Source organism: Rhinopithecus bieti, unplaced genomic scaffold (genome assembly GCF_001698545.2).
Source record: "Rhinopithecus bieti isolate Rb0 unplaced genomic scaffold, ASM169854v2 scaffold_14839, whole genome shotgun sequence".
Taxonomy (NCBI): Eukaryota; Metazoa; Chordata; class Mammalia; order Primates; family Cercopithecidae; genus Rhinopithecus; species Rhinopithecus bieti.
The window spans coordinates 2,235,273-2,252,042 of NW_016808133.1; the positions used below are offsets into that span (position 1 = coordinate 2,235,273).

The window sequence follows — 16,770 nt, forward strand, 5'->3', positions numbered from 1 at the left end:
GCTGGAGGAGCGGCTGCCGGGGCGGGGGTCTGGGCTACTCTGGGGGCGGCCTGGGCCTCGCGCGGCTCATGGGGCTGTGGGCTCGGGCCCCCGGCAGCTGCACGTGCGGGGCTTTTGCTGGGCTGGGCGCTCCTCGGCTCCCGCGCGCCGGGTTCCCGAGCGGTCCCGCAGCCGCTGCCTGGGCAGGGGACGAGGCCTGGCGGCGCGGGCCAGGGGCGCCTCCCGGGGACAACGGGCGGCTGCGCCCCGGGGCAGCCGAACTCCCGGAAGCCCGGAAGCTCCTGGGGCTGGCGTACCCTGAGCGCCGGAGGCTGGCAGGTAGGGCCCTCCCCGACCACTTCCCTCCGCCGGGCCGCTCCTTCTCCACGCGCGGGGTCCCGGGGCGCCGAGAGGGACACGGCCGGGCCGCAGAGCGCCTGTCACCGCCGCCTCTCCTGGGCCACTCCTAACCCCGGAGGAGGGAGGGGATAGCTCTCCTCGGAGTAGCGTTGTCAAGATTTCGCCTTAGCTGGGGACTCGTTTGCAGATTTTACACTTTTTTTCTTGTTGACATACATTGTATATGTCATTATTGGAATCTTTGGGTCTGTTCCGCCACCAACTTAGTGGGAGTATCTGTTTTGGCTTAGGCAGCAAAATGAGCTGGAGGTTTTTCCTTGGAAAAAAATAATTGTAGCCAAAAATATGCCTATTTTGTTATTAGGCATTTATACTTTTTTTTTTTTTAACCAAAAAAAATTATTTGCTTTAAGCGAGTCTGTCAAGTAGTCACCAATGCTTTCACAACGGAAAGCAGAACTTTCACACTCATCTCTTGTGCTAAGTGGTAAGCAGGAAGTTATAGGACTGTGTTCAGCAGTCCACACCAACCAGTCATCTGTTCAGTAATTGAGTAACTTTTTTTAAAGAAGCCAAAATGAATGTTTTTAGAAACAAAATTTAAATAGAACAGTTTTCTATAGCTCCTCATTTTTTAACCATTAATTGGAGGAGTGTTTAGATGCAAGGGCCTTGTAAGATCTAAAATTTTTTTGATTTCTCTAAATTTTCATTCCTTCTGTAAACATTTGTTGAGCCGTCATTCTGAACTGGGCCCTGGGGTTACAGTGGCATGCACAAGGAAACATGGTTCCCGCTTCTGCTGGGGCTTCTGGCTTAGTGGGGAGAAGCATCTATGAACTATTCATATGTATAGAGATCAACCTGCACCTGTGGGCTGTGGAAGGGGGCCTGTGAGGTTGTCAGGTGCAACACCAGAAAAGCATTCTTTGCTGCAAATCCATTGCTTTAGAAAGGACCCTCCTGAGTAGTGATTTGGGATTTAGAGTAGATTTGCACAGTGGAAGAGAGCAGTTAGGGTGGCGACTTTTCATCTGCCAGTTACTATGAAAGCTTAGAGGGACTGTTGGTATCACTCGGGTATAAAGAGAATTATTTCATTTTTCAGTTGGTTGAGTGTAGATTTTGATGTAAAATCTTTCTTTTCTCTCTCTTTTTAAAAACATTGGAGACTAGGAGCTCTCACTGGACTTTGAGCTGCTTGAGACAGGGACTGTCTGATTCATCTTTCTGTCTCCAGTTCTTAGCATGTGCACAGCACAGAGCAGGCACTCAGAGCGCTTTCAGTGCAGGAATAAATGACCATACCACCAGGTACAGAGTGAGGCCTTTAGAAACCCTAAGCATCATAGGGTGCGCCCACCACTTCTGTATGTGACTCAAAGTAAGTGTAAGGGAATCCAGTTCTGTTTTGTTTGTGAAATACTAGATGTCAGGAATGGTGTTTAGATGTCAGGCTTTGGTGGTGCCTACAGGTGCCCAGTCCTGCTTATCCCATGACCATTGTTCCTGTGAGCCCTTACTCTGTCCCCCGATATCCTGCCATACTAGTATGTTTTGGTGACAGCCTTAAACAAGGCAAGACTGTGTCTCCTTTTTTCTTTCTGCCTTTTGTTTTTCTGAGATAGGGGTCTCACTGTGTTGCTGAGACTTGTGTCGAACTCCTCAGCTCAAGCAGCCCTGCCTCTACCTCCTGAGTAGTTGGGACTACAGGCATGTGCCACCACACCCAGCTTGTACCTTTTTTTTTTTTTTTTTTTTTTTTGAGCTGGAGTTTTGCTCTTGTTGCCCAGGCTGGAGTGCCATAGCATGATCTCGTCTGACCGCAACCTCCGCCTCCCAGGTTCAAGCAATTCTCCTGCCTCAGCCTCCCAAGTAGCTGGGATTACAGGCATATGCCACCATACCCAGCTAATTTTGTATTTTTAGAGACAAGAGTTTCTCCGTGTTGGTCAGGGTGGTCTTGAACTCCCGACCTCAGGTGATCTGCCCATCCCAAAGGTGCTGGGATTACAGGTGTGAGCCACCGCACCCAGCCTTCTTTCTGTTTTAAGAACAGGATATATTTTGTTCCACCACATTGAGAAATTATGAATGTATAATTTGAAGAAACAAGCCTAGGGTTGCCACAATTTTTTTTTTTTTTTTTTCTTGCTGTCAAACAGATAAATACATATTATATGTTATGAGGATATCTGATAAAAAGCCCTTATTTAGATGTATGATTTCCTGAGAAGTCATTATATATTAAAGCCAGTTAGGATCAAGAGGAAGTAGGGGTCATTGTTAATTTGTAATTTAAAAAAAAAATGTATAATTCTAAGAGCAGCCTGAGGTGTTGGCACATCTCTTTGAAATGCTGGAGGTAAAGAGCAATAGTGTGTGTGTATTTTCTAATCAAAACACTAAAAAAGCTGAGCTGAAAAGGAATTGCAATGTTAATTTGTTAATTTTAGAAAATACAAAATCTTTTTTCAAAAACACAGCTTTATATTTTAATAATAATACCTCCATCTGTCTCAGCATTTTGCTGAGTATGCCTCCTAAATTTTGTGAACAGAAAACTTTGATAAGTAGTTTGTATCAGAAACTTTAAAAACACAGTCTACCATGACCTGTGTACAGACGTGTGCCGAAAGCAGCTTTAGCATCACTGTGTTCCATTCCTCTCCTAAGGCAGGCCTAACCGCCCCTTTGGGGAGGGATTTGCAGCTATCTTCATACAGATGTAAGGTCCCTCTTCACTGATAATTCTCCATCTTATCACTCTGGCCAGAAGGAATCTTAAAAGATGCAGGTGCTTGAGGAGGAGCAGGGTGTGGACTGATGGGATAAGCGACACTGCATCAGAACCCTCTGGCTGTGCCTGGCAGATAGAGGAGACTGACCTGAATGAGTTAGGGGCAGGGTTTTAGGAACAAATGTGGGCCCCTACAGTACTGTGAGATTAGAGCAAAGCTGCCTCCTGGAGGTTCTTTGTGTGGGGGGCTCCGGGGGTGGGGCAGCATGCCTTCCCCACACCTCCCAGGCAGGCTTCTGGTTAAACTGGACTGTACACGTCTATCCCCTCCACTGGGGCGTGTTCGGTTGGTGCCTGTGTGGAGGACTCGGGAGGGCTCCTCTCACTGCAGTTACTGATAAGGGTGTGTGGTTTGAGGGCAGGACTGCTCTGAGAACCTGAAGCCTGCTGACAGCTTTTGCTGAGTTTGTAGTTACATTTTATGAAGATGGACCATGAGTGACCACAGTGAATATAATGACAAAAGCTGTGGGTATGGTGGGCAAGGAGGCCAGAGTAGCTACTTCCTGAAGCCCAGTGAGGATGGAGATCCCACAGGGACAGTGCCCTGTGGAGACTGGGGAGGATGAACCTTTGAAATCGGAACTGCCCCCGAAAGCCAGGGATGTGTGTGTGCTATGGAAATACATTGTTTCAGAGAAACTGAGCCTTCTGTAGCTGTGCTCTCACACCAGATTCCAGAGAGAAAAAATGTAAAATACCTTACCAATTTTTTATGTTGATCATGTGTGGGTAATATTTTGGATATATTGGGTCAAGTAAAATGTCATTAAAATTAATTTTACATCTTCCTTTTTACAATGTGGCAGCTAGAGAAGTTTAAATTACCTAGGTGGCTCCCATCATTTGTCTGTTAGAGTCCACGGCGAGTCCCCCATGGGTCATGGGGCAGGTACCCCTAACTGTTTTTTTTAATTTTGTCTTTGGGGTACCCCTAACTCTAGAGCATGCTAATAGCATGGACAGAGACAGTCTGATCTCGCACCAGACACATGGGGGCTCGGATCTTCTCCAGATTTCCAGAACCTAGAGTCTCTGGCTGCTTCTTCTATTCCCTTCTCATCTGTTAGCCCCTCATGTCCTCACTTATTCTCTACCCAGCGCAGATGCTGAGTCCCTTCACTCAGCCTCCATCTCCCCCACACCCTTGACTCCTGTGTTCTCCATCACATCCGCCTGCATCTGTGGAAATGTGTCCCAGACTCCAGCAAACCCAACATGTCTAAAAACCAAAGTTACGTTTCTCCACAAAGCATCTTTCCTCTTCTGTTTCTAGGCTCAGTGAGAGAGTCTGCAGTGTGAACCTCTTGGCCTTGGCCAGAGGCATGGGTCATTCTTACAATGATAACAATAGTAGTTAAGATAATAGTTAATATGTCTTGTGTACTCAGCCCTGGGCATTGTACCAGATGCTTTGCATATGTGTCTAGTTCACTCGTAATTCTATTAGGGAGGGATTGTTTTTACTGCCATTTTTCAGATGAGGAAATGGCACAGAGAGATGGAGTGACTTAAGCAAGGTCAAACAGCTAGATGGCAGAGCTTAAACGGAGGATTTAAGATAATGAACGCCTAACCTAGGAGGGCTGGTTCTGAGGTTGAGTTGGTCAGGGTTCCAACCCAATCCTGACCACTCAACCTCAGAACGGCCCCCCTAGGTTAGGCCTTCATCATACTAAATCCTCCCTTTAACCCTCATCTTATCCTCATTTTTCAGAGAGGAAAAATGCTCACATCCAACCAGTCATCACGTCCTAGTTCTTAAAAATTTCTCCAGTCCTTTTCTCTGCCCTTTATCCCTCTGTCCCCAACCTACTTCATCCTAAGTTTGCTTCTCACCTAGGACTCTGGAACAGCGCTCTCATGGCGACTCCTTTCACTCTGTGGCTGGAGTGGATCATTTAAAAATGCAAATCTGGCCAGGCACGGTGGCTCATGCCTGTAATCCCAGCACTTTGGGAGGCTGAGACAGGCAGATCACCTGCGGTCGGGAGCTCAAGACCAGCCTGACCAACATGGAGAAACCCTGTCTCTACTAAAAATACAAAATTAGCCAGGCGTGATGGCACATGCCTGTAATCCCAGCTACTCGGGAGGCTGAGGCAGGAGAATCACTTGAACCCAGGAGGTGTAGGTTGCAGTGAGTTGAGATCATGCCATTGCACTGGGCAACAAGAGTGAAACTCCATCTCAAAAAGAAAAAGCAAATCTGGCTGTATCATTTCCCAGTGTAAAGCCTTTTTAGGCCAACCTTGCCAAAAAATCCTTCTGTTCTATCATCTAGAGCCTTCATTTCATTTCTCAGTTCTCCTGCCTGTGCACCCATGAGGTCTCTGCCCCTGCTCCATCCTGCTAGGCTTTCTGCTCCCTTCCGTGACTCCCAGGTGAGGCCGGTGCTGCTTCCTCTGCTTGGGACATGGGAAGATACCAAGGACAGGTTTTGTCGCAGAATGTGGTTCTGCATTGTGTAAACTGGGAGACCTTGCATAGGCTCCCTCTCTCTGTGTTCGAGATTCCTCTCTGAAAAAGGAGGATAAGATGAGGGTGAAAGGGAGGATTTAAGATGATGAATGCCAGATCCTTCAGATAATGGTGAGGGCTCTGAAGTGCTGCCTTTGAGTTCTTGAATGACAGTGGGGATTGCTGTACCTGCCTGATACAACCAGATGGGTGCTGTGTTCAGCAGTGGCAGGTGGTAGGCACAGTGTACAGCCTCCTCCAACCACCCCCAGCCTTTGTCCTTCTATCCAGCCCTGATGTCCAGCAATCTGCATTTCAGATTTTCCTTCCCCATTCTTTTGAAGGATATTTGTTTCCATCTTTGCCACAATTCAGTAGAATGAGGTAACAAAGATACTTGAAGGTATCTCTCAAGAAATAGATAATGGGAGAAGTTGCTGGGGCCACATCAGGCAAGGGTGGGGGCAAGCAAGAGACTTAACTATGGAGAAAAAGTGTAGGAGAATTTCAGAATTGCAGTATGCTCAGTTGTGTCCAGGGCTTGTGGTGGAATCTGAAATGATGTTTATGGAGCGAGTCTGAAGTATTCATTAATATCAGAAGACAGTGATACGTAGTCAGATCTTCATTAACAAGAATCCGCTTAACTAAAAGCTGAAAAATATCTTTTGTTTTACTTTTCTTATTCAAGTTGGACAAAGAAGCAAATGTCAACAAAACAAGCTGATAATTTTAAATGATTATTAAAAGTAAAAGTGTGGAGGGATATCCTGAAATTAATTTGGATTCAGCTAAATTACTTTTTCTTTGTAATCAGCATCATTACTATGTGAGAACAAGACTCAGAATCATAATCAGGGGGCATTTCATTCATGTCATGTAGATTCTCATCGTAGAATCATAACTGATTTAGAAAACTAGAGGAGGAGGGAAGAGGTAGACCTTTATATAGCAGGTCATGCACACTGTGCTTTCGGAGTTACTCACTGAGGCGAAAGAGATTAGCTACTGATGAAGGACAAAAGGAATTTTCTGCTGAATCCCGAATTTGCCAGGATGACTCCTTCTGGAGCTGTCAGTTCATCGAGGCTGAGGTATTCGGAACCTCAAGTTAGACACTCTCCCCGTCCTTTGGGCCTTCGGGCCCCCTTGGGCACTGTTGTAAGAAGCATGGTGCTTTGAAACAAGACCCCGGGCTTTACGTCAGAATGAAGTGGCCCTTGCCCAGCTTCCTATTTTTCAGTTAGATTGTGATTGTGGGTTTTTAAGCCAGGCATATGAACTTTATGAGCTGCCAGAGCTCACATTTCTGCTTAGGTTATTGAAGAATTTTGATCTGATAGATGTTATTGCTCTATTGCCAAAGTTCAATTTATTTGTTTGTTCATTCAACAAATAGTGATTGAGATTTTCCTATGTGTCTGTCAATGTAGGCAATCGGTGACAAACCAGGCCAAAATCTTTTCTGTCCTAATGGAGAGAGAAACTAAAGAAACAAATGAAACATTTAGAATGCTGAAAGGTAGGAGCTTCGAGAACACAAATGGAGAGGGAGTGAGGTGAGCAGTGTAGGGTGTCTGTATTTTAAGTGAGGCTGTCAGAGCAGGCCTCTTTGGGGAGGGGACTTTAGAATAAAGACCTTAAGGAGGGGCAAGAGCAATTGTTCAAAATGTTCCCCACTTAAAAAGGCCTATGTTCTTCCTAGAACTCTGTCGACTAAATGTCCAGTTGGCACTGAGTTTGCTCTGGACTCTTTATGAAGGTTATATAAAAATAATACTTTTGGCTAGGTGCAGTGGCTCATGCCCGCAATCCCAGCACTTTGTAAGTCTGAGATGGGAAGACTGCTTGAGGCCAGGAGTTTGATACCAGCCTGGGCAACAGAGTGAGATCCCCGTCACTATCTTTTAAAAAAATTCATCTCTCATTATGAATGCAGTTATCTGTGATATGTGTTGTTACTAATTGGGTTTTCTTTTCTATTTTTTATTTTTTGAGACAGAGTCTTGCTCTGTCACCCAGGGTGGAGTGTAGCAGCATGATCTTGGCTCACTGCAACCTCCACCTCCCAGGTTCAAGCAATTCTCCTGCCTCAGCCTCCCAAGTAGCTAGGACTACAGATGCGCACCACCACACCTGGCTAATTTTTTGTATTTTTTTTTTTAGTAGAGACAGGGTTTCACCATGTTGGCCAGGGTGGTCTTGAACTCCTGACCTGAAGTGACCCACCCACCTCAGCCTCCCAAAGTGCTGGGATTACAGGCATGAGCCACTGTGCCAAGCCAATATTTCTCTTCTGATAAGACTCTTGTTTGCCTTTTTTTTAGGTGCATGAACAATTCTGTTCGTATTTATTTTCATATCGTGTTGATATTTCCCAAAGCAATAATATAATATTAAGAAGCAATATATCACATTTTATTGACATTTGCTTGTTTGTAATGATCCGTGAAACTGTTTTCCAAAAGTTCTCTAGAATGGGTTGTTTGTTTGCTTAAGGCCTACAGCGCCTTGTATTCCCAGGCAGTTTCCCATCCAGGTACTAATGAGACCTCACCCTGCGTAGCTTCTGAGGTCAGACAGGATTGGGTGCGTTCGGAGTGTATGGCTGTAGACAAGAGGGTTTTGAGATACTAGATGTAATCAAGGGCTTTAACTAGACAGCTTGATCTTCAAGTTACAGTACAGTTAGATGCCAAGGAGTATTGCATGTATAGCATGAATGGAGGAAAAATATGATCTGAGATGAACACCAAAATCAAGAGACAGGGAGGGAGGGGCTGGCCAGAACGGGTTCCGTAGTTGGCTCCCAGTTTTTGTTGGTGAGGAAGAGTTGATCAGACTAAGAAGTCATCTTCTCTGGTTCAGATATGATCACTCACTTCCTTAGCCTGCTTGTTATCACCTGGAACCATTTGGTTCTTCCCTTGAGTCAGGGGTTGAGGAGCAAAAAGGAGGAAACTGCTAGAGACTGAGATCAACGCATACTCTGAAAACAGTTTATTTGGCAAGGAAACCTCCTGGACTCAGCACCCCAGCGACAGCCCCTTTGCTGAAGCACCCTGAGCATTGAGAGTGCTTGTGTTTTCTAGCTGCGGTTGGATTTCTCACGATATCCAGTGTTATCTCCATGTCTGCCCCTTTCTTCCTGGGGAAGATCATCGATGTCATCTATACCAACCCCACTGTGGACTACAGCGACAACCTGACCCGCCTCTGCCTTGGGCTCAGTGGTGTGTTTCTGTGTGGTGCTGCCGCCAATGCCATTCGTGTCTACCTCATGCAAACTTCAGGTAACAGTCTCTCCTCTCAGGGATGTGAGTCATCCTGAAGAAGATGTAGAGTCCTGTGGGTTTGTTCAGGCTCGAATCTCATGTGCTCCAGGCTCCATTCTCTTTTCCTCTCTTCCTGGCATCCCGTTAAGTGGGGATAGAGCCCAATGACTGCCCAGATGTTGGAGGTACAGATTATTTTAGATCAAGCACTATTCTCAACTCTTCTGTTATAGTTGAAGTTGAGCTGTAAGGGCAATAATGTTGGTCTTACGGGAGGTTTGGAAATAAGCCCCTCAGGCTGGGTGTGGTGGATCACGCCTGTAATCCCAGCACTTTGGGAGGCCGAGGCAGGTGGATCATGAGGTCAGGAGTTTGAGACCAGCCTAGCCAACATGGTGAAACCCCGACTCTACTAAAAATACAAAAATTAGCCAGGCGTGGTGGCGTGCACCTGTAATCTCAGCTACTTCAGGAGGCTGAGGCAGGAGACTCACTTGAACCCAGGAGGTGGAGGTTGCAGTAAGCCCAGATCACACCACTGCTGGGGGTCCTCCAGCCTGGGAGACAGAGTGAGACTCCATCTCAAAAAAAAAAAAAAAAAAAAAGGAAAAAAGAAAATGAGGCCCCTGGCCATGAAGCTGGACTTCTGAGGCTTCCTGAAGGCTTCAGAAACCCATTTACATGCCCCATGCTTGTGTTTCTCCTTAAGTAGCAGCTGGGATGATAACTTTGTTAGTATTTCTGTGAAGAGATCTCCTTGGTACAGGCAGGTCACTGCCACAATAATGAGAGAACCCGGGACACCAACTGGAAGTTGGTTGCTCTCCATTTAACTCTGTGGATGATTAACTGTTCTTGCCATTTAAAGGTTCAATACAGGAAAAGGTTTCCAGGGAGGAACAAAATGAGCTTTTGGAAGTTAATGTAGTAAAACTTCTTTGTAAATAATACCTTAAAAAACTCTCGGCCAAATGTGATGGTTCACGCCTGTAATCCTAGCACTTTGGGAGGCTGAGGCAGGAGGATTGCTTGAGCCCATGAGTTTGAGACCAGCCTGAGCCACATAGCAAGACTCCGTCTGTACTAAAAATAAGTTAGCTGGGTGTAGTGGCAGACGTCTGTAGTTTCAGCTACCTAGGAGGCTGAGGTGGGAGGATGGCTTGAGCCACAAGGTTGAAGCTATAGTGAACTATGATCATGCCACTGCATTCAAGCCTGGGTGATAGAGCAAGACCCAGTCTCTTAAAAAAAAAAAAAAAGTAAAATAGAAAAAGCCTCTGAGTCATGTTATATTTATTTTATTCCTATATCCTCTCACTAGCCCCCACAGTCTGTAGTTAATAAGAGAAAAGTGCTGTTAGTAGTGCATGACAGTTAATGTGCCTGGTTTGGGAAAGGCTCTTTCTCCCCATGGGATACGTGCAGCAGACACGCTCAGAGGCTGCATTGCTCAGAAGGGTTACAACTCCAGGCCAAGCTGCTGCACAGTAGGTGGCTGTCCCATAATGGTAATGGATGTCTTTACCCCTGGTGAGCCTGTTCGTGTTTGCTTTTGCAGGTCAGCGCATTGTGAATAGGCTGAGAACTTCGTTATTCTCCTCCATCCTGAGGCAGGAGGTTGCTTTCTTTGACAAGACTCGCACAGGAGAATTGATTAACCGCCTCTCATCAGACACTGAACTCCTGGGGCGCTCAGTGACTGAAAACCTCTCAGATGGGCTCAGGGCTGGGGCCCAGGCTTCTGTAGGCATCAGCATGATGGTATGTTGGCCTGGTTCCCCTTGGTACCTTCCTGCCAGGGCTTGGCTTGCACCAGGCCTCTCAAGTGTGAGATGAGCTCAAGGTGAGCGATTCGCATCATTCTGTAAGTGCCTAGAGCCAAAAGTGCTATTGCAGAGGCTGCTGGAACATGGGGATTGCCTCTACCTGCATGGCCTCTTGTACCTTCATTTCTCCAGAATGAGTGATTATCTGGAAAACGGACTCTTGTGTTACTGCTGGGTATTCTAAGATGTGTGAACCCGGGGTATTATGGCAGAAAAGAGCATCAGGTAGAAGGAGCACTGGGTACTACCCTGTGGGTGGCGCCAAGCAGTGACTAAATTCCATTCCTCTGTGTGTGTAAGTCAAACTGTGCTCTTTTAAGGGGAGAGCTCTTCATTCCCACGGCCTTTTTTCCTTTCCTTAACTGGGTGGCTTGTGCCTGTCCTGTCTACTTGCCTTACCTCTCCAACCAGTATTTCTGTTTAGCCCAGTGCTGCAGGTCGGTAGAGAGGCAATGCAAGCCACATATGTGATTTTAATGTTTCAGTAGCCACATTTAAAAAAGCAAAAAGAAGCCAATCAGATTAATTTTATTTTTTTAATTTAATTTTTTTTTTAGAGACAGAGTGTTACTCTGTTACCCAGGCTGGAGTACAGTGGCAAGATCATAGCTCCCTGCAGTCATAAACTCCTGGACTCAAGTGATTCTCCTACCTCAGTCTCCCAAGTATCTGGGACTACAGGCACACACCACCAAGTCTGGCTAATTTAAAATATATATATATATTTTTTGTAGAGGCAGGATCTCTTTATGTTGCCCAGGCTGGTCTCCAACTCTTGGCCTCAAGTGATCCTCCTGCCTCGGCCTCCCAAAGTGCTGGGATTACAGGCTTGAGCCACCATATCTGGCTGAGATTAATTTTAATAATGTTTTGTTTAAGCCAGTATAAACAAATTATTGTCATCTCAACATGTAATTAATATCAAAATTATTAATGAGGTATTTTATATTATTTCTTTCATATTATAGTTGACCCTTGAACAATGCAGGGGTTGGGACACTGAACCCCACACAGTCAAAAATCAAAGTATAACTTTTGACTCCCCAAAAACTTAACTACTAGTAGCCTACTGTTGACCAGAAGCCTTACTGATAACATAAACAGTCAATTACCATGTATTTGGTGTGTTATATGTATTATATACTATGTTTTTATAACAGAATAAGCTAGATAAAAGGAAGTGTTATTAAGAAAATCATAAGGAAGGTAAAATATATTTATTATTTATTAAGTGGAAGTGGATCGTCATAAAAGTTTGTTTTGTTTTGTTTTGTTTTGAGACAGAGTCTTGCACTGTCGTCCAGGCTGGAGTGCAATGGCGGGATCTTGGCTCACTGCAAACTCTGCCTCCTGGATTCAAGTGATTCTCCTGCCTCAGCCTCCCGAGTAGCTGGGATTATAGGCGCCCGCCACCACACCTCACTAATTTTTTTGTATTTTTAGTAGAGATGGGGTTTCACTATGTTGGCCAGGCTGGTCTTGACCTCGTGATCTGCCCACCTTGGCCTCCCAAAGTGCTGGGATTACAGGCGTGAGCCACCGTGCCTGGCCCATCATAAAAGTGTTTATCCTCATTGTCTTCATACTAAGTAGACTGGGAAGAGGAAGCAAAGTTGTTCTTGCTGTCTCAGGGGTGGCAGAGATGGAAGAAAATCTATGCTTAAGTTGACCCATGCAGTTCAAACCTGTGTTGTTCAAAGGTCAGCTGCATTTCCAAATCTGGTGTGTATGCTCTACTTATGGAGCATCTTAATTCGAATGCTAAATTTTCATTGAAAGTACTTGATCTATATTTAGATTTTATAAAATGTACAATTGAAAAAGTAGTTTGACATACTCATTTTTTCCAGACATACTTAATAGTTTGCCAATAACTGAATGGAGTATAGGCTTTTAAATTTTAATTAAACCTAAATACAATTAAAACTTCAGTGTCTCAGTCATACCTGCCAAATTTCAAGTTTCCAGTGGCCATGTAAGGCTGTCGTTTTGGGCAGTGCAGTTCTAGACCTGTGGAATAAGAACTGTAAATAATCCTTTCTCACAAGTGGAAAAGCTTGAATTTTATCCTTCGTGTCCCATGAAGCACTCAGTTCAGAGAGGAAGGTTGTGTTGCCTATTAGATCTGACTTACGGAATGAAAAACAGCTTTGCAAATTAGCCGGGCGTGGTGGTGCGTGCCTGTAGTCCTAGCTACTCGGAGGGTGAGGCAGGAGAATGGCATGAACCCAGGAGGCAGAGCTTGCAGTGAGCTGAGATGGTGCCACTGCACTCCAGCCTGGGCGACAAAGCGAGACTCCGTCTCAAAAAAAAAAAAAAAAAAGAGAAGAAAATCAGCTTTGAAAACTCATGATTTTCCAGCTAAGAGAGAAGCAAACCTCTGGAAGAGGACCCTTCCTGCACTAACATGCCATTTTCCAAATATGAATAGTTTGGGGGATCAGGAAGAGTTCAAGCTGGGAAAAAATCACTTGGGGTACTTTTCGTAACAAGGAAAGGGAATTCAGTGTAGGATCAGATGAGCAATTCAAAGGGGTCTGTTTGGGCTGCCATAATAATACCACAGACTGGGTGGCTGAAACAAAAGAAATGTATTTCTCACAGTTCTGGAGGTTGGAAGTCCAGGATCAAGGTACTAGCAAAATAGCTTCATTCTGAGGCTTCTTCTCTTGGCTTGTAGGCAGCTGCCATCTTGCCATGTGCTCACATAGTAGAGAGAGAGTGTGCTCTAGAGTGTCTAAGGACACTAATCCTGTTGGATTGTGGCCCCACACTTAATGACCTCATTTAACTTTAGTTACTTTCTTAGAGGCCCCATCTCCAAATACAGCCATGCTGGGGGTTAAGGCTTCAACACATGAATTTCAGGGGGAAACATTCAGTCTATAAAAGGGCCTCAGGAAGTGGCTTCACCTAGCATCTGATCTTTGGCTCTAGGGGATCAGAAATGTGACTTTGTTTCTCCTGCACAAACTCATGGACCTGACATAGGAGATGTCCAATTATGAGAACCTGATACTGTGTATGCCATACTGCCAATGTATCAATTTACATAGTGGGCCTTCCTACTATTAAGTTGTGTTTCTGCTATTCCAATTTTGTGTGTGTGTGTGTGTGTGAAACAAGGTCTCACTCTGGTGCCTAGGCTGTAGTGCAGTGGTGTCATCTTGGCTCACTGCACCCTCCACCTCCCGAGCTCTAGCAATCCTCCTACATCAGCCTCCCAAGTAGCTGGAACTACAGGCGTGCACCACCATGCCCGGCTAATTTTTGTATTTTTTTCTATAGAGACAGTGTCTCACCATGTTGCCCAGCCCACTGGTTTTGAACTCCTGGGCTCAAGCGATCCACCCACCTCAGCCTCCCAAAATGCTAGGATTACAGTTGTGAGCCCCCATGCCTAGCCCATTTCTATTACTCAAAACACTTCATTATGGTGCCAGGACGCTGTATTAGTCATCAGAAGGTTTTTTGGGTTTGTTTTGTTTTGTTTTTTTTGAGACAGAGTCTTGCTCTGTCTGGCTGGATCTCAGCTCACTGTAAGCTCCGCCTCCTGGGTTCAGGCCATTCTCCAGCCTCAGCCTCCCGAGTAGCTGGGACTATGGGCGCCCGCCACCTCGCCCGGCTAGTTTTTTACATTTTTTTAGTAGAGACTGGGTTTCACCATGTTAGCCAGGGTGGTCTCGATCTCCTGACCTCGTGATCCACTCATCTCGGCCTCCCAAAGTGCTGGGATTACAGGCTTGAGCCACTGCGCCTGGCCAGAAGGTTTTTCATTAAGTATGGAACCACAGTGAAGGAAGGGGGTGGTTCTGGGACAGTTCCAGGAGAATCTTGATGAACTGTGCCTGCCCCACACAGAGGACACCTGTTCAGTTGGTTCATTTGACATCAGTTGTGTTCAGGCCCCAGAAGTGTTAGACCTGTCCTGTTGGTCTCATGTCCTGATGGTGACCATCAGAGATATGATTATGCTCCGTGAGGCTCACCCCAGGTGTCCTGATGGACTTGTCTTCTCAGGGTGGGACATTTGTGTACACATCTGCTTGCTCCTCTGTGAAGGTGCCAACCTCCTTTCTGCCTCAGGGTCTTTATGCAATGGCTCTTCCCTCTTGGTGGAGAGGTCTTCCAAGATCATGTTACATCTGAAGTGATACTTTCTCTCTCTTATACTTGTTTGTTATCTAAGTCTCATCTCTTCTTTCTTGCGTGAAAACTCTGTGAGGGTTGGTTATCTCCCAGGTGCCTGGAATAGTGCTTGCACTCAGTAACATAGGCACTCAGTAACAACTTGTTGAATGAGTAAATGAATGAGTGAATGATTGGTTGATCCATCCACTTACATGTCAGTTTGCGGCTTTTTGTTAGTATTATTTAGCCTTGTACTGATTATACTATTTTCTGTGCAAATGAGATATGGTAGATTTTAGGAATTTGTCAAAGAGATGCTGGTACTATTGAAAGTACAATCACCAAATTGCAAGGTTGACAGGGAAAGCCTCTGTTACTTACTTCTAGAAGTTAGGTTATCCTTTCAGCAATTCCAGTTGCTAGAAGCTTCTCGGTATGTTGAGCCCAGATCCATCCTGCAGACTTCAGTCCACTGAGCCATGAAAGCAGCTTTAATTCTTCTTCGACTTGGTGGTTGTGCCCTCCAAGTCCTCTGTTGACTGTTTCTCATGCAATGTGTGGTTTTTGTTTTTGTTTTTGTTTTGAGACAGAGTTTTGCTCTTGTTATCCAGGCTGGAGTGCAGTGACTTAATCTTGGCTCACTGCAACCTCCACCTCCCGGGTTCAAGCAATTCTGCTGCCTCAGTCTGCCGAGTACCTGAGATTACAGGCATGCACCCCAACACCCAGCTACTTTTTGTATTTTTAGTAGAGATGGGGTTTCCACCATGTTGGTCAGACTGGTCTTGAACTCCTGACCTCAGGTGATCCACCTGCCTTGGCCTCCCAAAGTACTGAGATTACAGGCGTGAGCCACTGCACCCTACCCAGTGTGAGGTTTTTTGGTAACTTCAGCATCTTGGTCATTTTGATGGGACATGTTGCTCTGGTTGTTCAGTGCCTGCAGGTGGTTCAGACCTGAATATACAACTCCTGATGTGGTCTGGAGTGTGGAGCAGAATGGGCCTCTGCCACACTCATCCTGTCTCTTCCCACTCTGTTGTTAAACAGCATGGTCTGATCTAGTATTGGCCTGAGGATTCTTTCTTCAGCAATTGCTTGTCACATTTCTTCTGTGTGGCATGCTGAATATTTATGGGGTTTTGTGAAGAATAAAGATGTCTGAAAAATTCCACCCAAACAGGATGTAACAACTTGGGAACAGTACCTTCAAGCCTGCTGTTAATTTAAATACTCACACACACAAAGACACACCCCTACACACACTCCCCTATCGTAGGTAATGAGAATGTCTTGCCACCCTATGTAACAAACACCTCTCAATTTTTTTTGTTTTTGACAGTTTTTTATCTCACCTAATCTGGCCACCTTTGTTTTGAGCGTGGTGCCTCCAGTGTCAATCATTGCTGTAATTTATGGACGATATCTACGGAAACTGACCAAAGTCACCCAGGATTCCCTGGCACAAGCCACTCAGGTAAAAGCCCCTTCTCATCCGCGTGGTTTCCAGCAGAATGGGATCACGGCCAGGATCCTAGATGGCAGATCCTAAGGGATGTGCTTAGGTTTTTCAATAAAGTGCCTTCCTTTCCTTTCATTAGAAATTACCCCAAGATCCCAGAAACTTAAACTACTCTGTTTTCTAGACTAGGTTTCTACCCATATCTCAAAGTAGATCCAACTCGACTAAACATTTTGTGGAGTCCTCACTTCTTACTATCACTATTTCTTTTCTTTTTTCTTTTCTTTCTTTCCTTCCTTCCTTCCTTCCTTCCTTCCTTCCTTCCTTCCTTCCTTCCTTCCCTTTCTTTCTTCCCTTTCTTCCCTTCCTTCCCTTCCTTTCTTTCCTTTCCTTCCTTTCCTTCCTTTCCTTCCTTTCCTTCCTTCCCTTCCCTTCCTTCCTTCCCTTCCTTCCTTCCTTCCTTCCTTCCTTCCTTCC

At 45.4% G+C, this 16,770-nt stretch overlaps 1 protein-coding gene across 2 annotated transcripts in view; it reads left to right on the forward strand.

Annotated features, from left to right (window-relative positions):
- The window catches only part of ABCB10 (ATP binding cassette subfamily B member 10), a 42,972-nt gene that overhangs the window by 971 nt on the left and 25,231 nt on the right, over positions 1-16,770 (forward strand). Inside the window, exons 2-5 of one of the 2 annotated variants that reach the window (XM_017885589.1) lie at positions 1-318; positions 8,692-8,892; positions 10,433-10,635; positions 16,174-16,308. In XM_017885589.1, the coding sequence (XP_017741078.1) occupies positions 1-318; positions 8,692-8,892; positions 10,433-10,635; positions 16,174-16,308 (857 nt within the window). The remainder of the gene's footprint in view (positions 319-8,691; positions 8,893-10,432; positions 10,636-16,173; positions 16,309-16,770) is intronic. The other variant, XM_017885588.1, reaches the window with a different exon arrangement.